We start from the raw sequence: 27,976 nt of genomic DNA on the forward strand, positions 1-27,976 counted from the left end.
AGTATCCCTAATCAAGTCAGCTTAACTCAGTCCATCTTTCAGTCTACCTTTAGTGTATTTAGGTGCTAACATATATGTGTACAGAGTTACAATGTATGTATGATGATGCATTATGAAGTACAGAAAGACGTTAGGTCAATGTTCCATGTCTAAACAAAATGTTACATGTTTGTGTCACAAGATGTAAACTGAACACAAATAAAGACACAATTTGAAGACACAATGTTGTAAATTTATTCAGTTGTGTTTATAGAGCACAAGCACAGCACATTTTGAATGAACATACCAACACACCTGCTTCGACTGTAGTTACTATCAGCTGCTATCTCGCTGCGCAGCTCTACCTTGAGAATTCTTACACAACAGTTTGTAGCTATATGGTCGATAGGTAACGGCAGGTATTATAACACAAAGGGTAGTTGCCACCACATCAGTATGAGGATCAGGATTGCTACTTGCAAGTAAGGCGAAAATTATGGGTAAATGTTGGTACACATGTACCGGTGGCAGCGGGGAGGGATGTTATCGACTACAAAATGGGACCTTTCACAAAGCAGTATTTTCTCATTATTTAGAACTTGTGCTTTGTAAAATGCAAAAAAAAAGAAAGAAAAATCTTTGTGTGTTTAGGTTCAGATTTTGGCCAAGGTTTTGCTAGTCACACTAGATCATTGTTCTTTAAAAACTACCTACAGTTCCTTGAACCTGTAATATTGCTTGTATAGTGCCTGTAACACTACCACTTATTCCACACACATAGGAGAAGTTATTTTCGTATATGCAAAGACACCTATAATAGGAACACAATCTTTTCTATAGCCGATTTGAGGCTCTTTGCCTTAAATTGGGAATACAAAATGCCTTCTTGCCACTATAAAACAGTTTCGGATCAATATCCTGAACATACACAGTATTCAGTACAATACAGTATTAACTTAAATTTTGCCAGCTGATGGTGTGCGGGGCGAGCTAGCTGAATCGCGACTGTTGGTTACGTCATTATCAACCTGTGTCTCTACGCTGGCTGCCGCAGAATCTAATCCCCCAGTCAGAGCGCCAGGAGTTCTTGATCATGCCCGTTCTAGGTGCTCTTAAATACTCTGACCTTTTTTTGCAGACATATGACAACATCAGGCGGACCCCGTAGGCGGCAGGATCTGACAGAGCTTGAGGATCTGTCATTGAGTTTAGAGACTGAGCCCCTCAAGCTTCGTTTCTTTCTTTCCCTAGTTCTGGTTGCTTGCTATTACCTCATCTTCCTGATCACCCCTAGGCTTTGTTTTGACCGATCTTCCGGACTTTCCCATGGTGCTTCGCTACAGTGTCTGCCCTGTTGCGACCCTCGCTTGTTTTGGATAACAACCCTGTACTGTGATTGCCCATTTCGCCAGCCTGCTACAGCAACACGCTCTCTGTGTCTGCTCCCCGCTCTGCTCTGCCTGGCTCTTCTCTGTCAGCACACTGCTCAGTTGTCAGCAGTTTCCCCTGGGTCTCGGCTGTCTCTCGCTCAGCAAGTGGGTTCTCTCACGTTCCTGGATCGGGGTACGAGTCTGCACCTTCCTTACAGAGATTTAAACAATACTTTACAGGGTTAGAGAAGTTTTCTCAATGTTTTCCATTCCACAGTACACTCATATAAATATAGAACTTTATAGAGATATACTGCCCCCTCTCCATACCCAAGTCTAGAAGTCTCATACACACATGACTTTTCAAAAATTCCACATCACACTTGTTATGTCTGAAGGCACAGCACTGTGCTCCAGCTGAAAAACACTGAATTTGTGGAAATAAGTAACATCTACTTCTAGAGAGCCAAATGGTTTATTATATTATAGTCTAATACCTTCTCACTCCACATCTTAACCTCTAAGGCATACTATGCTTTATCTGGATAGCACAAAGTACAGAGCAGATTTGCTTCACTTCCCTCTGATGTTAAAATTATTGAGAACTGCAGAAGCTGTCTATCCACCGTAAAAGTGAAAAAAATCAATTTCATAAGAGTTCACAACATACGTCTGCCATGAAATTTTTCTCTCCATTACAATCCAAAGTGACACCAATGGTTTCTTCTTGGAGAACATCCGAAAAAGCAAAAATAAGTAGGTCAGCTGTCATGGGTGTTCTTGTTAAAATCCCAAAGTACAGAGATTTCAGGAACTGTACAAACTGCCCAATAAAGAAAGAGAATTAATTGCTTCCTTATGGATTTCATCTTCTTCTCTTCTAATGTTGATTTGAATTACCCTTCATACTCATCAAAAGAACCCCATCCTCAGTCTGTCACAGAAACATGTCCTGGAAATACTCATCAAATTCTTCCTCTCTGCAAGATATAGAACGTACATATTTGAACTTTATTATGATAGAAAATTAAACATTAATTTATGCTTCATTAATTCTATACTCATGTAGACATGACCACGATATTCTGATCATTATATGGGACAGGGTTACCCAAACTCAGTCCTTACTGGTTTCCCACCTAGTTAACCACCTGATTCTAATCACCCCCTTAACTGTGATCAGTAAAACTTAGTAAAAGGTTCACTTATTTTTTCACAAATTGAATCTCAGTTATTATTATTTCTACTTCACAGACCACTGTGTCTCAGAATAAATTGGTTAATACAGACCTTTTTGGTTATTTGAGCAAAGACCAGTTGTGATTAAAACGGGTATCATAAGAAGAAATTAGTCCCATAAAATTACATTTAAAGTCCACAAACTTTCCTGGCACTGTACCATTAACCAGGGCAGCACATCGCCAGTCTTCACTGAGCCTTTTCTCTAGCTCTCTAGGTTAGTATGAAGGAAGACCCTACTCATGAAACTAAGAGACCTTAAGGCAATGAATAGCTTTTAACCAACCTTGACTTCTCCTCCATACTTGGAGCAGGACCCTTCCAGTAATCTCCATCAGATGGACCTTCCTCTCCATCACTGCCTTCAGAACCTACATTGAACATCAGGTGAGCAACAATAAGCAAAACTGGAAAAGCAAGATGAAAAAAAGTGCATTTCTTTTATATATTGCTGCAAATTCATAAATAGAAATACATTTGTACTGTTGGTCCAGCTACTGTAACTCTTTTTCTAAGGGATACTTGTCATCTACTGAAGAATAATTGCGATCATTCCATACGATGTTTAATTTTTTCACCATCCACTATGAACTAGACAGTGCAGACTCTTCCATGTGTAAACAGTGTAGCCCTGACACAGTTGGGACTTGTACACAATTTCTCACGGGCAGCTCCAGCTTCAGAGCTACACAGAGCCCATCCCTTGACAGAATTCTGCTGTCCAGAAAGACAGGGGACGCCTGCCGCAAAAGAATTCAACACAAAGGGATTCTGGGAGTGCAAAACAAGCTACCCAGCCATGTTGTTAAAACCTAGGCTTATTTCAAGAAATGACCGGATGAGATCACTGAATCAATTACCAAACGGGATAGATGGGCCTAGTGGCTTCCTCTTGTTTGTAACCTGTGTTAATGTTATCCATGTTCCAAGGAGGCTACCCTCAATAACAAGTAAATGTTAAATTCCATGCTGGAAAGTAGAAAGTAGAAGACACACAACATATCTCTTAACCCTCCTTCAGGTTGCTTTCCTGTGGTTAGGCTCACACACCAAGAAAGCTCAATAGCCAAAACATTGTTTTTTCTTTCTGCTTTTCAGTGTGAAATTATTTTTTTCTGTTGTAGCCAACACATCTTAACTCCCCATCTCCGTCAATAACACCTTTGGTAGCAGGCTCAGTTACGACCTTGTCATACGTGCATAACCATATTAAATATTCACATTATGTTCACATTAATTTTATGGACAATGGGTTCCATTACTCTACCGATAAAAATCTAATAGCTTTTACAGGGGAGAAACTGGATTTCAAGTACCTCCGTAGCATAACACTTCTACACACTCTTAGCATTAGTTGCTCAACTGAGAAACAGGAGAAAGTTGTTTATACCTATGGTAAGTGTTCAGCTGGTACTGTCAATCATTGCTCGATTTAAGAATGTAAAGTGTCCAAAAAAAGATCAAATAAAACATTAAAGATCTGAGGCCTGTCAGGAGCTACTCACTCATCCCCAAAGAGAAAAAAATGCACCCTAAAGCAGTCAGAACTGGCAGCATAGCTTTTTTACAGCAACAGTCATCTAATGCAAGATAACATATCTGGACTTGTTAGATAAGGAGATGAACTTATAGCTCAGTCTTGACAGGGAAGCCTTGAAGAAGCACAAGCAGCTTGTGTGATTATTCTGGACAGAGCTGATGGCTGTCAGTCAGATAAATCCCACTACCTTTCTGCAAACAACGTTTTACAAACAAAACTTGAAACAAATTTGAAAGCATTTTTAACAATTGGAAAACACTTGTGAAGGAAACATTCTGTGCTTCAGTTAAATGCCTGTTACTGGATGTCATCAGGGTGTGTAATATGATTTAGACGTTAGAATTCTGTTGATCAGTAACTCTTTAAGAAACATGCAAAGCAGACCCAAGAGCTCACAGCTTCTTTGGCAGTCAGTCTCTAGCTGTGAGGTATCACACCATAACCTGTTTCTCAGCTTCTTAGTCTCTAGATATGGAATCTCCACATACCTTCACCTGATTTGCTTGAGTCCTGTGGGCTTCTGGAGGAGTGCTTTTCTGTTATAGAAAGGAACACCAGGTTGAACATTTTTTATCCTACTGGGAACATATCAATGGCAAGTGATACTGATGGTGCTTCACAGATTCTTAGTAACACTAAATTAGGTTTTATTTTAAATAATGTAGCTCTAAGGTAGTTACAGTATATTTAAGCAGTGTCCATGTCCCTTAATTAATTTCTTAACTTAGCACCTGGGTAATTGGCACTGCAGGGCTGCTGAACACTTCCAAAGGTTATATTTATCCCTATCAGAGTTCACACTGACACAAGTCTTGAAAAGCACGTAGGTTACTATTCTAGCTCTACGACCTCAATTAACCCTTTGTCCCCTTCTGTGTCCTTAAACGACTCTCACAACTGAAGAGAACAAACATCAGGCAGTTATACACTAGCACTTTCTACAGTTATCTACTGTACTTACAACTTCAGCTACTTAACCTCGTATATACAGTATGCAAACCAAGTCTTGTCCCTTTACCCTTCTTCTTCTTGTGTCTGTGTTTTCTGGAGAGGGATGACTTTGCTTTTTTCAACTGAGGCTCCTCTTCGTTGTCTTTAGTTTGCTGTCTTTTCTTTGCCTTAACTTCTTTCCTCCTGAAAATAAGAAGAGTAAATTTTCAATTTTTTCCTTTTTGTCCAAATCTCCTTTCAATTACTATGTATACTGTACATATTGCACCCAGTCTAGCTGTAGTTCCAACACATGCTGACAGTACTGGCTGAGAAACAGCACTCTTACCTATGATGATAGTTAAGCCTGTAGGAACACTCTGGGCAAAGCCCTGAAAAAAAGGCAAAAGGTTAAAAACTAAGCTCATCACTTTTTTTCTCACTTGGAAGAAATACAGCAAGATATGGCAAGATGTTTCAAACTAAAATAAATGGAATATTTAAGTATCAATACAAGCATTAAGACTTAAAAGTGTAGGCTCTGCTTAGTATTCACAAAGACCTATGAAATTTGCAACATATAAACTGACAGTTATGTAAATATCAGTTGGGTCTGCTGAGAGAAAACAGCGGGGAATGAAGTATGTAGCAAATCATTCAGACCTTTTTTCATGCAGCAGTCATGAGTATCTATAAAGTTGAGACCCAGTCAAACAGGGAGTAACAAGAATCGCAGTCACTGCCCACCAACATTTCTGAGGACTCAACCCCAGAAATAAAGTCATTTCAAAAACAAGGGGGAGGACTTTACTTGAAATAATTGTTCCATTCTCAGGCCACGCGCTAACTGGATTTGCCCCTTGCAGCGACTTGAGAACAGATTAGCAGCCACAGGATTATCCCTGAGTCCGCGGAGCAGAGAGCCGCACGGCCGGGCCCTCGTGAGCCCAGGGCAGACTTACGCAGCTTCACGAGGGCGTTCCTCTTCTCCCCGTGCTCAACGTAGGCAAAGTTTACCTCCCAGCTTTTCAGGCCTTCTTTCTTTTCACACCGCTTGTTTCCACAGAAGAACTGCCCTGAGAGACACACGTCCATTAACGGAGTACCAGGAGTACAATCGCCAGGTTACGGAACTCAGGTTCATACTCTACTACTTTCGATTCCACTCAAATAAATCCCAAACAGCCTAGCAAAATGATGAAAAAGGAATGTGGTCATTATTTTAACCACTTTTTACACATCGGAAGATTTTGTTGACTTTCTAAAGCAGGGGTGTGCAGTCCTGGTGCAGTAGGGCTGCTGTGTCTGCAGATGTTCTGTATTATAAAGCACTGTGTCAGATTTCTGTCCTGGGGGTGATGCGTGAGGCATCTGTTCCATTTTCAGCTTGGTAGGGTCCCCTTCGCATACAGTGTGTTACCACAGCATAACTGTGTCAATGCCAGTACTTTTAATGTGGCAGGAGGCAGGAACAGGGGTACCACAGTATGAGTGAAATCCACCAAGAGAGATGTCTACAAAACAAATGTCAGATGTAACAGGTACTAAACACCATGTGACCTAACCTTCTGTAACTAACCACTTTGAAAGGTTTTTACAGATAAAAAAATATTTGTGGCAGCGAGGTCACAATTTGTTAATCTTTTGACATGGGATTGCTCCATATTAAGAAATTGTTTGCTCAGTTTTAAATAATCGTTAGACCATTCCTCAGGCTGTTGTATCAGAATTCTTCTAACATTAGTGATTTATTGCTTCTTTTCCATACTTCATAGAATATATCTGTCATGCTCTCTTTATCTTTATTTTTTTATCTAGCTGCAGATACATGTCCTTGGAGTTGGCAAGTAGGAAAGCCATTTCTAGAAAGAGATTAAGTTGATTTATCGTTCTGTTAATCACGTGTTTCTTCTTTCTGCTGTGATTTCAGATGACAGACAAGCCCAGACCTAGCATAGTGCAGACTTTCGGGTGAGATGTTGCTCAATTTTCCTGGGTAAACACATTCCTGTGTTTGAAGACTTCGAATGTTATAAAAACTTACCTCTTTGCCAATATTTACAGTGGTTTCTCTTATTTTCATGCCTACATCTGAGGATATTTAAAAGTCAGATAAATGAGGCTCATCTCAAATGTGAATTATCTAGTGACAAAAGAAAGAGCTGCAGGGAACACTTTCTGTTAGACGTTTTCAGCAAGACTATCAATCTAATTGATATTAGGACATGTTAGAAGCTCAGCTCAAGCATTTGGAATCATTTCTTTTTGGACAGTTTCTGATTAACAAATGGTGAATTCTACCCATAACAATTGCCTGTCCACTGGTGTCAAACTTGGTAACTAAAGGATCTGCTGGTGCCCACTCTAGCTCAAGTTCTCAGCTACAATTAGTTCACCTAGCATCAGATTCAGTGTGTTTTTAAAGGTGATTTCAAAAGAAATGTGATCGGGGTGCAAATCAAATTACTGTAAGTGAACAGAACGATTAGTCCACTGAGGCCATAGAGCACTAAGGCCTAATGCTGGCAAAAGCCCTACTACTTGACACTTTTACCCAGTACATACTGTATAGGAGGTGCCTTCAGCTGTGGACACTTCTGCACTTACACACTGAGTTTTGCATGTTTCACTCGACTACAAATCTGAGTCAGCCTGAATCTTCTCTTGTCAATATGAACTAGGCCTTATCAGTACCAAAGTTTTTTTTTCCTTATTCTATTGCCAAACATACAGTAAGCACAGAATTTAAAGGGCAGAGTGAGTCTTCTGTTGTAATAAATAACTATAGACTTAAACCAAATTGTGAAAAAGGTTTTTGACACAGCCTCTCTTGGCAAATTTGGTCAATTTAAACATCTAAAGGAATGATAAATTAACTTTTCCAAAATTATCATGTGCCTTTACCCACAGTGATATACAGTGTTTACAAATATGATTATACTGGAAATAAAATATTTAAATGGCATGATATGTACCACCACGATGGCAAGTGTGGACAGATAATATACAAAAACATTATACAAAAGCACATATTTGTATAATAGGTTCAGACTACATCTGAAAGAAGATTTACTTTGTTCTTTCAGGATTTTTGAGGAAACGCTTATGAACATGTTCACCTCTGTGCAAAAGTTTAGACTTGCCTTCCTATACTTGGCTAAGGGATGAAAGGAAAGGAGAGAAAAGGGGAAATAAAAATAAAATTTCTGCTTAAAAACTTTTAAAGATCTATGTTATTTAAAGCCACTACATGCAATTCTACCACATTCGTTTTTGTGCTTTAATCCTGGTGTGAGAGAAAGAGTTTTTACATACAAACTACAGTCTGGCAGCACGTTCCAAGTGCTATTGCACTCCCTCCTGTGTTTCACAAGTGTAATACCAATTACTATCTCCTGTACATGACACAAAAATTAACAAAAATTTATTAATGTGGTTTGCAATTTCATCTAAAGCAACGTACATCACATGTGACAGAATCACAACTGTCTTACTCACAGACATAGGGCTGAAACCCTACACCTTGCAACTGCCCGTCTCATTAAAGCTTCAAACTGAAATCAACAACTACAGGGCACTAGAGCATTTTCTCCAGTAGCACATCTTCTGAGGCTTTGCTAAAAACAGATTCTAAAAATGAAATCTTGCACACTTAATGTGGTTTATCTCACTCATTGCCTTAAGGATTATTAAGTATCTTTCTGACTGAATAAGATAAAAGCAATATTCTGCCCACACAAGTAACAGTTTTATTTCTGTCCTAACTTCTGAGCAAGCTATAATTATGAACAATCATGACAGTTCGAAAAACAAAGCATTTCGATAAGCCTAGCTTGAATTACCAGTACTATTTTCAGTGCTAATGCCAGGATATGAGTGCCAAAAGAAAGTTAAGTTGTCTTAATAAATTATTAACTGAATCGACACATTGAAGATCCAGCTCTATTTACTTTAAACCTCAAATTTGAACCTGACCACACAGTCGAAAACAGCACTGCAGTGTTACATTTCCTATTTAAACACAGACGTTTAGTTCACTGCGATCAACTGATCGCAGCTCAGGACGTACCTAAATCCATTTTCTCCCCCAACACTGTCACTTTCTGATGAAGGCAGGGCAGCGCAGTGGCATGGCATTTAACCCAATTACTCCATAGCCCTTGTGTTGTGGGTTCGATTCTTGAACTAAGTTAATTTGTTATGGATTGTGCAATTTCTCCCCATGTGTTTCTCACCTTTTGCTAGGTGGACCAGTTTACAGTATTCAAGGACACGCTGGCCAAGCTAATTGGTGTGTCTCTGTGCTTGTGTACACACCTTGCTGGACCATGCTCTGGGTTATGGCGACCAGCAACAAGTGACGTCTGATAATGGATGGATGGCTAGCTTAAGGCAATATTACACAGTAATATGAAGGTAGGTCACAGATTGGAAGGGTTGAGTAAGGTCTGTAATAAAGTTATAGTCTATCACCTATAACAAGGCTGAAAGGTTATTCATTTAAATGAAATAATTCTTAACATCTTATAGTTGACCTGAACTAATGATCTAATCTAATTATCAAAGCTGAAACTGAATCAAAGATTACTTTGTTTTAATTAACTGCAGCCATTATCCACAGTACAGTATACTGTATACTGAAAATTATTACTTTGGCTACGAATGAATTCAGGGCATGTCCTGCCATTCAACAGCATTAGTGCTCTCCCTAGCCAATTATCTAATTTCACCAATGACGTATATCAGAGTGGGGTTTCCCTAAAGAATTAAATCACTTGTAAAGTAACTTTTAATCTTCAGATACCATCAAATATGTTACAAAGGTCTTGAGCCGAGTGCCCAAAACACATTAGTGTAAACCTTAAATCTCAACGATAATCATATCATCCCATTACAATCTGGAAATGATGCAAAGAGCTGGGGTTTTCCCTCAAGGAACATAACATATCACAACATGTCACACGTGACATGACTTTCGCCTCTGACGCTGAACAGCGACCAGATAATAAGGCACAGAGGGATAGCTGACAATCACAGTGAATTTACTGCAGACTGAGTCTGGGCTGAGGAAGAAGGTCACAACTCAGTTCGTCAGCAGACACGTCACAGCTTATGAAGGAGCAAAATGTCGTGTAGCATATGGTTTGCAAGCATCATGGCTCAAAAGTGTGATGCTCACAAATCTTGCTTTAAGAGTATTACGAGAGGGCATAACTAGGCAGGACTGAGTCCAGCTGCTCTCCTACAGCATTTCAGAGCAGTCACAACAGGGCACTGACTGAAAGGAAGTCGTTCAAGCCTGTCAGTATGAGTGTGTGACTTGTATTGCTTTATTACCTAACCACAAAACACAGTTTAATGCAGAAGTCCTGTACCTACAAGTACAATGGGATGGAAGACAATAAGAGTGTGGATGTCAGGATATTGTCAAGAAACTTTGAAAACATCCAGGGTATTTCTTTTAATTACCTTCATGATCTCAAATGAACTGATAATATTTAGGTATTGCAATAATGGAGCACTCTTGATACCTGGTTCACAAATCGTATTAACTGCTGTTTTAGAAATTATCATACTGTTATGCATAATAAGGCCAAAACCACTGAATCAAACAAATGACCATGTATGCTACATGTCCTCCTCAGATTTGATAAATATACAACCAAAGAAATACAACCAAATAAAAACGTCATTACGAAACATGTGCATTCCAGATTTTACTGACTCTTATCCTGTATCTTTCCTTATGTGTTACCTTTATTTCAGGCAATTCTGAACAGATGTGTGAACAATAACAAAGAAAGGTAAAAAGACTGCATTTCTGTCTACCTGATCAGCTCAATTTTAACAACCGGAAATGTGCCAAATTTCTATGCAATGGGAGTCTTTGTTCTCCTAAACTCAAAAACTCAGCTCTACAAAACAAATTGCAACTGCACACTGAATTGTTGTCAATTCAACTGCATTCAGTTGCCGATTGCCTTTAGGAAGTAAAGGTGATTTTGGTGTAAGAAGTTAATGCAATTCCCATTAGAGATTTTCTTGTCCTTCAGAATACTGGCTTAAATAACTATGGAAATGGAACTCAGAGGACCTATAGTAGTAGGATGATCAAATGAGAGAGATTGCTAAATACTGTAGTAGTGTGGAATTTATCAACTCAAACATTTAAACACCACACAGAAGGTTTATCAAAGCCACAGAAAATGATCTAAAGCACAGGGATTAATCGATCCAGTTAATTAATTATTAACCAATCGTTTGTTCCAATGAGTCATTGATCAAATTAATTAATTGTTATTGATTAGTATTCTGGGAACTGGAGAGACAGTACACCTCTCATTACCAAATGTGCTATCCAACTTGAGAGCAATAACAAGTGTGCTGAAGTGTGTATCTAAAGCACACCCTATTCACCGCAACTGAGCAAATACAATCCTGAGAACATGATTGTAAAATTATATATAAGAACATGATTATAAAAAACAAGGATCGATATTTTTAAACATGCTAAAATAATCTAAAACAACAGCATAGGCCTAATCCTTGAAAACTTGTATTTTGTCTTGCCTTACAAAATGCAGAACATCATTAAAAGCAGTTCTTAAACTGAGCTATAAATGTGCTTATCTAAATGTTGCAGCCCCAAAAAACATGAAATCTGAAAGGTCTCAGAGCTGACACCAGGATAAAATCCATAACGTAGCTGTAAGCTCAGTTACTTATCTCTGGGGGGCTGGGAAGCCAAGATGTGAAATATAATATTGAAGACTGCTGAGTCATGTTTATCTAGGTACAAAATATTCATTATTATCATGTTAGACCAATGTAAGATGTGTATGGTTGTAAATCATAGTACACATGTATCCTACAGAGATAATTTCACAATGCTGGCTTCTAAAACCGGAAAAGATATAGGGTACATTGAAGTACATGGTACATCTTTGTTTGAAAAATCAACACAATATAAAGCCACATTGAATTTGCACCATATAATAAAGTAAAACAAAAACAATCCAACATACTTGCAGAAAACCGGCTTAATGTGACACTAATAATAAACATTATAAAGCCATATTGCTAACACCTGGGAGTAATGAACTGCATGAACTCAAACTCTAATGACCTACTTTAGTTTCCCCTGAGGCTTATATTACTTAACCACCAATCTTACACAATATAGAAAAAAATGGGAAGAAAATATCTTTAGACATGTACTGGAGTGTCACTGCGCAATCCAGGGACCTTTAGTTGTCTACTAAATCTGCCATATGGACTCGACTTTTCTATTATATATTGGACATTTTTAATAAAAGAGTCAAGAAAGAGGAAAAGGCAAATTGCCCACATTTTAAACTGAAACACTATCCAGTGCTTCAAATTTAAACCTAATCTTGTTTCTTAAGTTCTAAGAACTGCCTTCTTCAACCATCCGCATTTATTAGAATCTGGTAACAAATGGGCAGTTGAGGTTTAACTCAAATTGAAATGCAGAAGCTCAGCAGTACCAGGATATAACCTTCTCCAAGAATAAAATAGATTGTACTGCACTGAATACTTGAACATAGAGATTTAGCAAATGTGACAGATCATTTTTGTGGCAGTAATACAATGAAAACTACTCAGAACCTCTGACAGTTCCAATACCTGTTTTTTATTAGTAGTTTTAACAGTCTGTACATAAAGAAAACCTTAAACAGTTATATTTCAGGATGTGAAGGAAACAGATCTTTCCATTTCGTAACCATATGACGCACATGTAAAATAAAACCACCAATGTTTAAATGCAAAATCTGAAGTAATGTTGAGGACTTGTTGAATCTTCCTTTTTCAAAATAATACTATCATTAGGAGAACCAAAGTAGTAACAGTAATAACAATCAAAATTAATGCTATGCTTACTGTTTTCTGTGGATTTATTGTTCTATTATTAAATACATCCTTTGCATCTTGACCCGGTGCGATTAAGTTGCTTTGGATCAAAGTCTTGACAAAGCAAAATCACTTTAGATGTTTTCTCCAAACCTATATTTTGGTTTTGTGAGAAACAGTTCTCTTCTGCTGCATCATCTATGCACTAGGGATCCTGACCACCACTTCAAATGGAACAGCATGTGACTACACAATCACTCCTCAGGGATTTGGGTATATACTCTGGTATGGTTACCAAAAAAAAGTATTGGTTCTTTAATTAAAAAACAGTATATTGTGAACTGCTAGATTTTAAACCTCGAGATGAGGGCTCCAGCAGTCGCAGATGATCATTTCATTCCAGGTCTGTCTGCAGGTCTGCAGCCCCCTCTAATGGCATAATCACAAACACACGTCTTCTGCATTTAACTCCTCTCTCAGCCACACCTAATGCAGCAAATATTAATGCTTGTTAAGGTCCAGCTGTGTGGCTGGATCGGGTGATTCATTTCAAAGTTCGGCACCCATCTTTCAGTTGCATAATCACATCCAAGCTTATTAGCTCTAAACGCACCATTTTATTATTTACACTTATTTTGTTATTATACTTAATATTTTTAATAAGTGGGCTGCAAAGGAACAAGTAAAGGTGCATTCCCTGCTGAAAAGAGAAGAAAAGAAACAACGTTTCGGCTGTGGAGCCTTCTTCGTGTGTCACTGCTGACGCAGCCACCTACTGTACTTGAACTTTTTAAATAAGCGGTTGCATTGTAGTTTTTGTAGTTGTTGTCATTTTACTTTTAACTTCTCAGGACTTTATCATCATAATAATTGGTGCTGTACAGCATTAACCATTGCCCTCTTTATAATCTCCACTGTGGGATACTTACAGCCAGTCGCAGTTCCTGCTCAGGACTAGGTGGTTTAGAGATTGAGGGCTGTTGCACAGACCACACAAAACCACCGATCGACCTCCAAAAAAATGCACAAACTAGTCCTAGACCTGTATACTGCTAAATACTGAAATTAAAATCAGGCTATCCATGACAACAGCACATTAGAACCACTGCCACACAGTGTTATCAGTCTAGTTAAAACAACAGATCTGTAATACCTACTGTACAGGACTAACACAAGGCACAGGATGATTTCAAACAAGTCTCCCTTAGAACAAAAATAAATCTGAGTGAGATTTCACAATGAATTTAATTAGACTGATTCAAGAAGAAAATAAATGATGTTGGTAGCAAAGAATAAACGATAAACATTTCACTTAAGCCTGTGCAATAAAGTTTGCTAAATATCCACCATAAATATAATATGGGTTTTACCTTTTCCCGAAATCACTTCTGTTTCCACTCGCCATCGGAATCCAAACTGCCAGGGAGAACAAATACATTTCACATGAAGAATCAATAAAGAAATAAGACACGACAGGGCGACTGGGATAAATGTGATATTATAGCTGCACAACACACTCCCTGGATTTTAACTAGAACACAGGGTCTTGCCTCAGTAAAATAAAAAAGTGTTACCTTTTGAAATGATTTTTAAAATATATTTTACACCACATAAAACACACTTTACAACTTCTGGAGGCATGTAGTATGAAAACACAGCTTCTTTCCACTAGATGCAACTTTGCCTGCAGGTAAAACCAAAGGGGTCAATCTGAGACTACACAATCATAGATCACATTCTTCTGATGTCATAATTCAATATGATATCCAACTTTACATGTTTAAAAAATCAAATACATATCAAAAAAGTAAAAGAAAATATGTCTGATTAAAAGTACGATGGGTTTCAGAGAAAACTGTTTGACCCAATAAATCAATACACAGCTTAGATGCTCACCATTTGTTTATACAAGTCTTTTTGGAGTATTAGAACAGTAAACACTGAAATAGTTTGTGATTATATGGGCTACAGTCCTATCTGAACCAGGGTTTTCAAGCAGAAATCCTTAATCCCCAATTAGCTACAAATCCTGCATTCAATTTCCCAGTCATGTGATGGCCTGGTGTGGGCATATAAAATATCACTGCACCTGTGAGCTGCAGGTTTGGGTGTTATCTCAAGTCAAATGGTGTAGTGATTCCCAAAACAAGGGGATTTCGAATTTTGTGGACAGATCTGTGGTGTTCAGACATGTTGATTAATAGGGAATCCCCATTCCTCCAACTGTATGGACACCAGCATCACACCTGCCAAGTCTGGTGTTTACTGGCCAGAGAGACCTTGAAGACTGCTGTGGACACCAGAATCACACCTGCCAAGTCTGGTGTTTACTGGCCAGAGAGACCTTGAAGACTGCTGTGGACACCAGAATCACACCTGCCAAGTCTGGTGTTTACTGGCCAGAGAGACCTTGAAGACTGTTGTGGACACCAGAATCACACCTGCCAAGTCTGGTGTTTACTGGCCAGAGAGACCTTGAAGACTGCTGTGGACATCAGAATCACACCTGCCAAGTCTGGTGTTTACTGGCCAGAGGGAGCTCGAAGACTGCTGTGGACGGGAAAATCAAAGCAGCTACCTGTAAAGTTTAAATTTAATCAGCGCAGCAGTTCATAAAATGAAGATTTTCTAATGAATTTACACATATATAGGTCAGGAGACCATTCTATTTTTGTTACAAATATATTGAATAATCCATCCCAGTGTATCATTCTGGCGGCCTAGCTGCTAGGCAGCCTGGCCTCCGAACATGAGCAGTTCATTTCCTGTTGGGGAAAAAAAAGAAGTTCCTCAATAATAAGAAAAAAAATAAAACTAGAGAGCACAGCTTCCCATTTCCAGCCCAGGGTTCCTCACATCCTGACTTAAGTTATCCAATTAAACCTTTAATTATACTAACACGTTGCTTGATTCAAATGCGTGCATCTATTTTTTTGCTCCTGATAAAATGTAACAGTTAAAAGGAACCTCCCATATGTTCAAGAGCACAAAACAGCGAAAGTGGTCGAATGTCCAAAAAGGGTTTATGTAACTGAGAGCTCAGCGGAAACAAGAACCGGCAGGTGTGGGGGTCCCGGGACTAGGATGGGAAATCAATACTCTAGGGCATAAAAAGCAAACAACACAGAGAAAGTGCACACACCTTGTTTTCTTTGTATCTGCTTAGGTCAGCAATGCAGTACTCTTTAAACAGCTTGTCATAGTACTTTTTTGCAAGCTCCTTCTCCCTGCCAATAAAAGAAAACAATTATTCAGGCCATTAAAATTGTTTGTAAAAGCCTGACCAGCAACTTCTGTTCCAGAAACAAGCTTAATGGTATTTGAGAAAACATATTTATATATTGTCAGCAATAACATTTCATATTTAGTTCCGGCTAAAGAAAGTAGTTGAAATATGTAATGAATAAAAACACAAGACTATTAAATATTTTCTTAAGCATCATTCAGAGATGGAAATTGAACAGACCCAGGATACAGACTGAGAGACTGTTGTAACCAGAAGGAGTTTTATGTTAGTCCCCAAATACTGAAAAATCTCTATTGTAGGGAAACCTGTCATGGAACTATTATAACTAATTGTTAATTAAAACAAGAAAATTGTGAGCAGGTGTGAAAGCTTCCAAGATGTTCCCTACTCACTAGCTTTAACAGAATGAGTAAACTGCCAGTAAACTAAGGTAAAACTGAAATGATACCTCACCAAGCTTAGACTTCGGTAGGGATAAAGCTCAGGGGATTGAGCAGTTACTGGTACAGACCATGTTTCACCAAGAACATGGTACCTACTGCAGGCCTGCAACATGTGAGCTATAGGTTTAAAGCATGTTAGGGTGATGAAACCTTCCAAGATACCAGTCTAGAGGAGTCATGTTTCCTAAGATAGTCAGTAGTTTTAAGAATAAAATAGCAGTCAGGAAGTCATTAGAATGCCACCTAGTAAGTTTGGAATTAAGGCTCCAAGACTTTTGCTTAGGAGTATTTTGCAGTTCAGGATATAATTAGAAGAGAATCAAAATGGAAGTCATCTTGGTTTATGCAGTTCTGTTTCACCATATTTTAGCGACATTGTTGGATTAATAATTCCAACCATGTGTGCAGTTAATTAGCCTACCAGTTTAAAAGAATAGCAGTTAGCAGTATGGTTCATGGTTTCTGCAGCTGAGGTGACTTGATCTGGGTTTATAAAGGATGAAACCTGTCATATTTCAAATCAATGGCAGCCAAGACAACAGTAGTTCAAATCTGCAAACAACATGGCAGTCAATATTGTGGTTTACGAAGCAGGCCCATTTCGCCAGAGTAACGGCACTGCCAGTAATGACAGCTGCCAACAGGACAAGCAGTCGTTGAAGAGGAGCAGTCTGGGCAGCAGGCCGTGTTTCGCCAAATAGGAATACTACTGCTACAACTCGTGAGGTGCAAATCAGACGCAGCTTTGGCTGTTCATGAATCTGCCTCATGTGTCATGGTGTGCAGTAGTTTCCAAGACAAAGGCAGCTTCAGTTGCGAAAACAAAATGGTTGTCAAGCAGTTATCTTGGTGGATGCAGGAGTTAACTGTTTGGAGTTAACTGGTTAAACATTTTTAAACAGTAAGGGTTAGTGGCATGGAAATTAAGAAAATTTTATTTTTAAGCTTTCTAAAGATATTTAAATATTAATATTTGAGTACTTTGTTTTCTGTCGGTGGATGTCTTTCTTTCCTCTATTTGTATGTATATTTGTGTGTCTTTGTTTTTTTCTTGTCATTAAAAAAAGAAGAAACTAAAATGGTTGTCAAGAAGCCACGTGGATTGTAGCAGTAATGGACTTTTCACATAGATTCATCCTATTAGTAATACATTTCGATCTACTAAATTTGGAGTTATTTCTCAAACATCTTTAGACTTGGTTTGCTTGACAGGATGCATTTCTTAAAGTGCCCATTATCTTTGGTGGCTAAAAAAATATCACACAAAGGTGCAAACTTGAAAAGGTCTTAGATATAATTTACCAACTTCCAATCTATTTCCACTGCTTGGATTCCTAAAAAGAAATGGATGAATATCTTCCACCATATTGCACTGTATGCATATGTCTTCAGAAAACAAAATCAATTAAATTGTGTTGGAACGTTTCCACTAATCAATCAACAATCATTGCTTCCCTTCAGGCACTCTATTCTGAGATTCATACTCAGCTGGTTTACCATGTCATATCCTCTTCATCCTCCTCTCTCCATAAGAAACGATGGTTTTCTCTCAGCACATCTACATCCGTTTTATCATTTGCCCTAAAAAAAGATTATGAATGTACAATAACAGTGAATTACCAAACAAACACCAAATTTGATAAATCAGTCCCTTTTTACAGATTTAGTATAATTTTGTGCTTATATGTAAACCAATACATGCACCTAATCCAAAACTATAGCCAGTCTTATACTGCAACTGGATTAAAGAAAAAAATTGACATTTGTTCATAACCACAAAGTTGATAGTCCAACCAGAGGTCATTACTACAAAGGACTCTGTTAAATCAACTTTTTGACAAGGCTGCTGGGCAGAATTCTAAACACAGTTCACAAAGCAATCTATTTGTTAGAAGCTGCTTGCTTGTGTCCAATGGAAACCCGCCATCAATAATACCAGCTTGCATTTATACAGTATAGTGTCTTTCATCCCATGAGCTTTACTCAAAACAGGAATGTGCACAAATACTTGAGAAGTTATACTTACGTTGAACGTTTAAAATCCTCCTTCTTGCCACCATAATACAATATATAGTCACTCACAAACTTCTTATGTCTGTCATACTGGATAACAGTTCATTAAAGACAAAATAACTGTAAAACCGGCAGGCAAAGCAGTTCTAATGAAACTACACTATAACTAGTCACAATATTTCACATCTATCACAAAATTATGATGACATACAGCATCCACAAGACAGGTGACTTCTTTTGTCACTACATACTGTATTTGATCATATTCAAAATAGTTAAGAAATAGGTACAGTAGCTTGTACAGATAGCTCTGTGACTTTCAGCCCACACACGATATTATAGAGCAAACCCTTTCATTCTGTTACATTAACTGACAATTAATTCATTTTTAAGACATGCTTCATCTTGCGCTCCTTAAAGATGCACATACATAAATATATTTCAGGCATTACATCATAAAAGGCACTTTGCTAGAGAAAGCATTTTTTCTAGCTCATCATGTGCAATCAGGTCTCTCTTCATTGTTCCTAGCAGGTAAAAACCGACTAGGATTTTCTTGGAATTATTATATGTGATTGTTTTGAATTTATTTCCAACAGCTATTGTTTTCAGAAATGCAATTACAGGATATTATGTCATGGAACACACATCTGTCTCATAATATGTTATGTTTTTCATGAACAAGCTGTAAAAAAATGTAAGTGAAACCACATACTTGCGTTATAACCCAGCAAAATAAAATGCAAAGCCATTTGTTGCTTTGGAGAGAGCTAATCTAACAGATGAGATAATCCAATAAATGAAGTGAAAACAGTGTGACACGCACTAGACAGAACAATGCCATCTGTTGTGAAATCCACCCTATGATTCATGATGGATCAAGAGGGGAAAAAAACACAAATGTGAGCTGAATGGAAAGATGAAGTAAAATGTATCAACCAGTTCCACTGCTGTCAAAAATTCAGAAATTCCCTTGAAGAATACAGGGTGCTGCTCGTCTGAACCTCACAATGTTTTGAAACAGCCAGGGCTGCAGCATCTTACGAATGTGTTTCTGCATAGCTGAGTCTCTAAGGCTTTCAGAACGGCTCACACAACAATGGAAGTGAGAGGTTAGCGCACTTAAGTTAGACCAGGGCTGTCCAACCCTGGTCCTGGAAAGCCCCAGTCCAGCAGGTCTTGGGGGTCACCTTTAAACCTCCAATGTCAAAAGATAAGAAACAATTCCACTGTGATCAATGAAACAGGTGATTTTTTAAATTAGCTAATTTACAGATCATTTTGGACTAAAATCTAAACAGTCTTCAGCACTCAAGGACTAGAGTTCTCTTAATACAACAAATTACTTGCTTGATTCATCAATAGCTTACAAGTGTGGCCAATCTTTAAAAAAAACAGTATAAGACTAGCTGTTATTGGAGCTTTTCAGAACCAGAGATGATGACCCCCGAATTAGACTGCACCACTGCTTTCATCACTAATCTGGGCTGACAACCAAAATGACTTACATTAGTAAACATTTTTACAGCAGCAACAAGTGGACTCGGGGGGGGACTCGGACATGTTGATAAAGCCGATACCTTTCCAGAAACGTCTGAATGAGAGCCTCTCTATCTAGCCAGCAGCCATATCACCCTGCAGCCAGCAGCCATATCACCCTGCAACTCACAACTGGCAACCCACTGAAGCTAAGCAGGTGTGAGCCTGGTCAGTACCTGGATGTGAGACCTCATGGGAAAAACTAAGGTTGCTGCTGGAAGAGGTGTTAGTGGGGCCAGTGGGGGGCGCTCACCCTGCGGTCCATGTGGGTCCTAATGCCCCAGTATAGTGATGGGGACACTATACTGTAAACAGGTGCCGTCCTTCGGATGAGACGTAAAACCGAGGTCCTGACTCTCTGTGGTCATTAAAAATCCCAGGGCGCTTCTCGAAAAGAGTAGGGGTGTAACCCCGGTGTCCTGGCCAAATTTCCAATTGGCCCTTACTAATCATGGCCTCCTAATAATCCCCCTCTATGAATTGGCTACATTACTCTGCTCTCCTCCCCACTGATAGCTGATGTGTGGTGAGCGTTCTGGCGCACTATGGCTGCCGTCGCATCATCCAGGTGGGTGCTGCACACTGGTGGTGGTGGAGGGGAGTCCCCATTACCTGTAAAGCACTTTTAGTGGAGTGTCCAGAAAAGCGCTATATAAGTGTAAGCAATTATTATTATTATTATTATTATTATTATTATTATTATTACTAGCAAGCAAGCTTGATGGGTCGGATGGTCTATCCTCTTTTATAACCTTTCTTATGTTCACTGCAGTGTCCAGAGTGAAAGGATACGGCATTCATTGAAATCAGGTGGTGACGCCTGTTTCTTGCTTCTTCCCTGTGAAAATAGAAATTCAAATTTGATCAACCACATTCAGCAGTTTACAGTGTGCGATTTTTACAGTGTACTTTGAACATGGATGTTCCATTCCCACATGGAAGCACCACTGCATGTAAGACTTACCGATCCCATTCCTGTGCCGCAACATTCCTGTGGGCAAGCTTAGCATGCTTTTCTCTCTGAAATGCCTTCTGCAGAAGGGGGTCATCTTTACGGAATCTAAAATTACAAGGTTAAACACTGCTTACAGGTGCTAGTCACACAATGTATTTCTCCTTATTGCTGCACTCCAGAGCTGTGTTCTTGTTCTTATCAAAAAGTGACATCTTTAATAGTTGACCAGAAGAATATCAGGCAACCCATACCCAGAAACCATAACAAAAATCATGAAATACCTTAACAGGGTTTATTTCAGTAGTGTGTCTTTGTCTTAACCCTTACTTCAAATATTCAAACAGCTCATTAGATTTAAGATGAGACCGTTTTTGAGCTGCTACTGCACATTCCAAAATTTCTGTGAGAGACATAGGACAGTAGCTGTCTACTACTTCACAGTCCTGGTCAAGATTTATTAACACAGGTGTGTTTAGACTTTAAACATCCAGGCACGAGACCAGACTTCAGAGACTTACTGTTGAGGTCATTACATAAGGACAAAGAGCAGAGAGGCTAGCTGTGAGTAGAGGCATGGGAATGCAAAATTCAGGTAGCAGGTCTCATTTGCCATGACTGCTAGAGGTGAGGTCAACCGATGGGTATTAATACTGTGTATTTTGCTGTGAATGATTTGCATATATTACCTTGAATGTGTTTGGTAGAGGGAGGAAAAGCAGATTTAATGTTCTTTGATGATGAACCTTTTAATTTTAGATTAAAATCAGACTTAATTTTATTGATGATGAAAAAAACTGTAGGACTACCGTAAGCTCTCTCAATATGATGAGAACAGATCTGGTGTATTATGGGCATTCCTATAAGGATACCCCTGTACCGACAGAACTGCCGATGTTGTTTATTCGTCTACAGATTTTGTTCTACCGCCTTCATGGAGCAAAGTTCACCTGCGGTCCAGGGGAAGAATAAGCAAAATAAAGAAGACAATATTTTACATACACTAAAACTACCACTGTCGGGGCCACATTATACAGAGAAAGAGAATCCTTAAGTAAAATAGTTACACTAATAGGAAAGACAGTCCGGTGATCCTTTAAGATACTTAAAGTAGTGTGTTCCACCCATCAAACTACTGTGGTCTCGGTTAGACCAGTTTTAATACATTATATTGAATATCTGCTTTTCTTTTGACTCGGAATTCAGAAAGACGTTCCTTGCAAGACAAATATTTATAGATACAAATCTATATGAAATCTATATAGTTACTTTAGCGTCACTAATAAATGATTAAATATCCAACTTAATTTTTTTTTCTATTTACCTTGCTGGTATTTGTATATGGTTTGGCACTGGAGGGGAGTAACGTGAGTTTAGGTCAGGGAAATGAGACCTTTAGAGCTGAGATCGGGTGAGACTGAAACGTGACTCTGCCTCTGCTTTACATGGTATTTTTACGATGTTTCAAGTGTGAGTAAGCAACTGAGCTGACCTTTTAATCTGCACTGTTTGAGCACACGCTGTCCTGTGGCGATATGGTATGCAAGTCCAAACTGCAGAGCACGCAAGTCCTATGACAGTGCTAATTTTCTCCATTGTCTTCTTTATAAGTATCTTCCAAGCTGGTTGCAGAATTTCTGTTCTTAAGGTTATTTTATTCTTCTGAAACCTCAGAGAAAGCACAGTTTCCCCAGAGCAAACATGAACTGTACATAAATCGATTAAACTTGGGCTTTCAATACCAAACTGGATGATACAAAAGTAGGCAATTCACATTGTAAATGAACAGGACCCATGACACAAACATAACCAGAGACCCACAACACTGAACAAAGCAGCTGGGCTGATGAGTTAACTGTGTTACAGACAAGGAACAAACCTTGAACACATTCTGCAACAAAGCACAGCAAACTGGAAAAACATCATGTTCAGACGAATGTAAATTGAACTAAACAGTAATCTCAATGTTAATCCCTAGGGAACCAATTTATTTTAGTGAGACACTGTACCGTGTGTTAATTAACAAATGGAAAAGGCAGTCGCCCATAATCAGTCTCAATACAGCTGCAGGTTCCAGAAACTCGGACAATATAACAAAATAAAAAAGTAACTGGATACTTAAGCACAGATAGGTTTCCTATATTTATTTTGCTAACGCAGTAAATTATGAAACTATCAGAATCTCCTTGACGCCATGCAGACAAACAGACCCGTGCGGCCTTGAAATGTATTGATAAAACAGACTGAGGAAATTCATTTTAAAATTGTGCAGTCATCTTCTAAGAGATCGATCAAGCGTAAATCAAAGTCATACCTTTTTTGTTCATACTGTATTTTTTCTCCTTGGCTTTCATCTTCACTGAAGTCTGAGTCATAACCTCCAACTCCATGCACCTGGAATAGATTTATTAATAATACTGTCTCTGTCCTGCTTTTTCATCTGCGGCCTTTGATAATAAATAGAGCGAGTTCGGGGGAGAAACAGAAGGTATTAATGCTAAGCACATTGTTTCAGAATGAGCTATAGAGTTTAGCACTAATCCACAAATGATTCACTTATCACACCGCTGTAACTCATTTAACTAATCCTGCATTAAAAAGGTATGGTTCTGTCTCTAAAAAGAAACCATGTGTCATATATCTCTACCAAAGACGTTTGTGTTGTAAACCTGATACAATGGTGCTGAACACTCAACTGCAAAAGGAACTTTGATCCACCGGGTGGCCCCCCAAAATCCCAGTGGTCTGAAACCCCAATGTCCTCTCTAGCTTGCATGTAAATCCAGAGCTTTGTGAAGATTTTTAGACCAGCACTAACAATTCATAGAGAAGAAATATTCTGCATGTGTCTACAATGGGATCTACAGAAAACTACAAAATCTGCTCAGGGTTAATTAGGTGACCCTGCTCTTGAATGAACACCTCAGCAAACGACGGGAAACTAAAACCCATCCTCTCGAGTTTCAAACTCACTTGCTTGGGTGGATCATCACTTTCATGACCTTCTGGCCTGAAGGTCAGGATTATGGTTAAGACTGAGGTTGAAGCTCTGGAAGAGTAATGAAGTTTTAACAGCTCTTTGAGGGTAAAGGCTTTCAGAGATAATGAAATGGCACACCCACTGTGATCTGTACATGCAACCTATCAAGCATGTAACTGCTGATATATTTGAAAATTAATGTAAAAAAAGGACCATTAACTGTCTTAAACTTGATTTGAAATGCCAGAGTACGCTCTTCTAGAAGATATGTAATTCTAGGACAGATTTGCAATATCCGGCACAAATTCATGCAAATCACAGACACTCTAATCTGTGATGTTCCCTAGAGTGTCTTCAATGACACTATTAAAAAGCTATTTTTACTGCACAGCCTTTAAAAACTGCATCAGGAATGATTCTGGTGTGACAGGAACATTCTCCTTCTTGATCAATTGGGGCTAACCTCATGCTGTGCAGATTATAAGTCTTCCCCTTGCGCTTAAGTTTTGGCTCAAGCTTTTAAAATGATTAATGCAACCCACGGACTGCAAATGGAAGATGCTGATTAAATAGAACTTCTAAATCTTTATGGAGACCTCAGCATTTCTTTCAATGGTTCAATATATATTACAGGGCTTGTTTAAACAAACAGCACAAAGGTTGTTTCAAAATATTGATATGCTTTTCTTGTGCTTCCTGTGAAAAGGAACATAAGAAGTTATCAAAGCTTTCAGCTAAAGGTAAAAACAAAGCATTAAAAATGTTTACCTATTCTGGTTTCCACTTCTGTATGTAGAAATATTGTGTATCATACAATATTATTGTGCAGAGTAATAGATAAGGAACATATAATTAATAAATAAATTAATTAATTGCTTACACTTATATAGCGCTTTTCTGGACACTCCAATCTAAGTGCTTTACAGGTAATGGGGATCCCCTCCACTACCACTAATGTGCAACATCCACCTGGATGATGCTACGGCAGCCATAGTGCGCCAGAACGCTCACCACACACCAGCTATCAGTGGGGAGGAGAGCAGAGTAATGAAGCCAATTCATATATGGGGATTATTAGGAGGCCATGATTAGTAAGGGCCAATGGGAAATTTGGCCAGGACGCCCGGGTTACACCCCTACTCTTTTCGAGAAACGCCCTGGGATTTTTAATGACCATAGAGAGTCAGGACCTCGGTTTTACATCTCATCCGAAGGACGGCGCCTGTTTACAGTATAGTGTCCCCGTCGCTATACTGGGGCATTAGGATCCACACAGACCGCAGGGTGAGCACCCCCTGCTGGCCCCACTAACACCTCTTCCTGCAGCAACCTTAGTTTTTCCCAAAAGGTCTCCCATTCAGGTACTGACCAGGCTCAACCTGCTTCAGTGGGTTGCCAGCAGCCATATCACTCTGCAACTCACAACTGGTGGCCCTCACCCTGCAGTCTGTGTGAGCTTTAAATGCTTTAATATATCTTTCACACACAAAAAGAAATATTGCGTAAGAATCCAAATTACTTTAGTACTACCAACCACATTGCAACTAATGATATTACAGAAACTAATTATTGTACAATAATTTAATTTTTTAATTTACACAATTAAACCTTACAAGGCAAGCTTTCTCAACATCAACGGAAAAGCAAATTTCTGTAATGTGAAGTTATTCCCACACTGTAGCAGGGAAAATTTTGTGATCGAATGTCTTACCTTGATGGTTTTATACTTAATTATTTTCACATGATTTAGATTATACTGATCATATTGAAGTATGCAATATGAAGTACTCAATATATAAAAGCTTAGAAATATGTTGATGCAAGTATTTTTGAAGCATTAAAGAGAATACACCTGATTTACCATACATAGACAATACAATACAGAGACCAAGTGTCTCAAAATGGTATGATGCAAACACAATTGGTTTTCACTCATGGCTCAGTGCAACCTATTTAGAAAATGTGTGCACAAATACTTTACATACTCATGTGAAATAATCAGAAATATCACGAACCATTATACTGTCCCATACAGCAAGATAAAATGATAAAGAGGTGTAAAAAAAGGTGTAAAAATATGCTGATATGTGAGGGCCATTAAAATGGAATCCAATCCAATTTTTCTTGTATAATAAAAAAGGAGATATACACATCAAATGCTACCAAAAAGGTTGGCTTCCTGGCTTCCACTTAATGACAGGTTAATTTACTTCAATTTGCTATTTCAAGCCATTTTAAATTTGATTTCAGTTCTCAAAAAGCCAACTGGGCCAAAGTCCTCATCATTCAGGTGTGCTAGATGGACTATAACTAATGGGACTTGAGCACAGGGGAAAACACCTACTCAATTTGAGAGCCGTCTGATACAGTACTGTTTCCACCTACGTCTGCTCATCATCAATTCAGCTGTTGCACCAGAAAGAATGGCAAGCAGGTTGAGGAGAGATATAAGGAGACAATTCCTAATTTACGGGTTGAGAAGAGACTGCATAAACGTTTGTGTGCTGCTGTTTCTGGAAATAATGAAACCAAAGGCTGAGGGAAGAAAAAAGTCTGATGAAGCAAGCAGACCATTTACAAGCACCAGTTAGTACTGGTGACTGAAACCAGCAGACAAGGGTGCAGTCCAGAATCAGGACCAAAAATCACTGTATTAGAGGATTAAAGCTTTATTTTTCTGTACCAACTAAATTCTACTTTCATGACTGGGACACTGCAATATGCAAAGATGGGGTTTTGTTAATGTTAGTGTGCTAGTGTAGTTAGTGTAATGTGCTAATTTTAGCTTCTCTTGTACTGTCCCAGAACAGATTTGTCTCTGTACAAATCATCCCATCAGACAGCTTGCTGTGTGCTGCATTATCTGCTGTGATCAGCTTTCCCGATCTTGAAGCATCATCAAAGCTGATCTATCATTCTTCTGCTTATCCACACTAATTCAACTGTCAATATACGTTCAAACAAGATTTCCATACATAATATTCTAAATAAGTAGGGACATCCATTGGTGAGAGCAAACCTGTCAGGCAGAATTTCATATGCACTGATCAAATATTTCCTTTAATAGACTGGATATCTTTTAAAAACGGCCATAAACTGACCTAACCTGAACTAAACTAGCACTGAATTATAAATTAACATACTAAGAAAGGTTAAGGACTATGATGGACAGGGTTAAGTCAAAAATTAGGTTGAGTACTTACGAACTCAACATAAAATTTGTGTAACTTTAAAATGTTGCTTAATTAACAAGCGGGTATTACCGTTTAATAGTTTTATTGAATAAGGTTTATATAAGGTATATATAAGTTTATCAATCTATATTATCACAGACTTGGGGGATACTTCCCAAAGACGTAACTTGATACAGTACTTATCAGTTGTTCACAAGATCCAATCGATTGAGAGACTTCTACCAGTTTTTATTGGTAAAAATAAAAATAACTTCTCAACACCCTAAAATGTAAGTGTATGGTTATAATTTGAGGCATGACAACGGGTGGTAACCTTAATCGGTCCAAACTAAAAACAGCCTATTTTACAGCAATTTATAACCTTGATCGATATATTTTTAAATGTGTTTTCTAAGAATAACAATCAGAATAACATGTTTTTCAATTACACTTACACTGACTGGAGCAATGTGTTCTAAAGCACTGTAACATATTGTTAACAGAGATTCCCATCGAATATAAATTTTGTATCCAAAAGAGTAAGCCTTTAACACTCAAAAGAATAAAAACTGCACATTAATAAGCACCTAAATCTTTATACCTTGACAAGATCCAACGCTTTATCATCCATAGTGGTCTTCTTCCTAATCCAGGCGCACTTGAGTGACGTTAACAATGCGACAGACTACACAGAGTAGG

General features: G+C 38.5%; 1 protein-coding gene across 1 annotated transcript; it reads right to left on the reverse strand.

Annotated features, from left to right (window-relative positions):
• Positions 1-210: 210 nt before the first annotated feature.
• Positions 211-27,976, reverse strand: fra10ac1 (FRA10A associated CGG repeat 1). Its single transcript, XM_088634728.1, has 14 exons — positions 27,879-27,976; positions 23,439-23,518; positions 21,137-21,232; positions 20,965-21,010; positions 18,647-18,723; positions 18,118-18,201; positions 16,073-16,157; positions 14,301-14,346; positions 6,021-6,134; positions 5,408-5,450; positions 5,147-5,262; positions 4,617-4,664; positions 2,875-2,959; positions 211-2,329 (listed from the first exon to the last, which is right to left on the reverse strand). The coding sequence occupies exons 1-14, from the start codon at positions 27,906-27,908 to the stop codon at positions 2,287-2,289; spliced, it is 993 nt and encodes a 330-aa protein (XP_088490854.1). The 5' UTR covers positions 27,909-27,976; the 3' UTR covers positions 211-2,286.

This window comes from Lepisosteus platostomus, chromosome 6 (assembly GCF_059453375.1).
Source record: "Lepisosteus platostomus isolate fLepPlt1 chromosome 6, fLepPlt1.hap1, whole genome shotgun sequence".
Classification (NCBI taxonomy): Eukaryota; Metazoa; Chordata; class Actinopteri; order Semionotiformes; family Lepisosteidae; genus Lepisosteus; species Lepisosteus platostomus.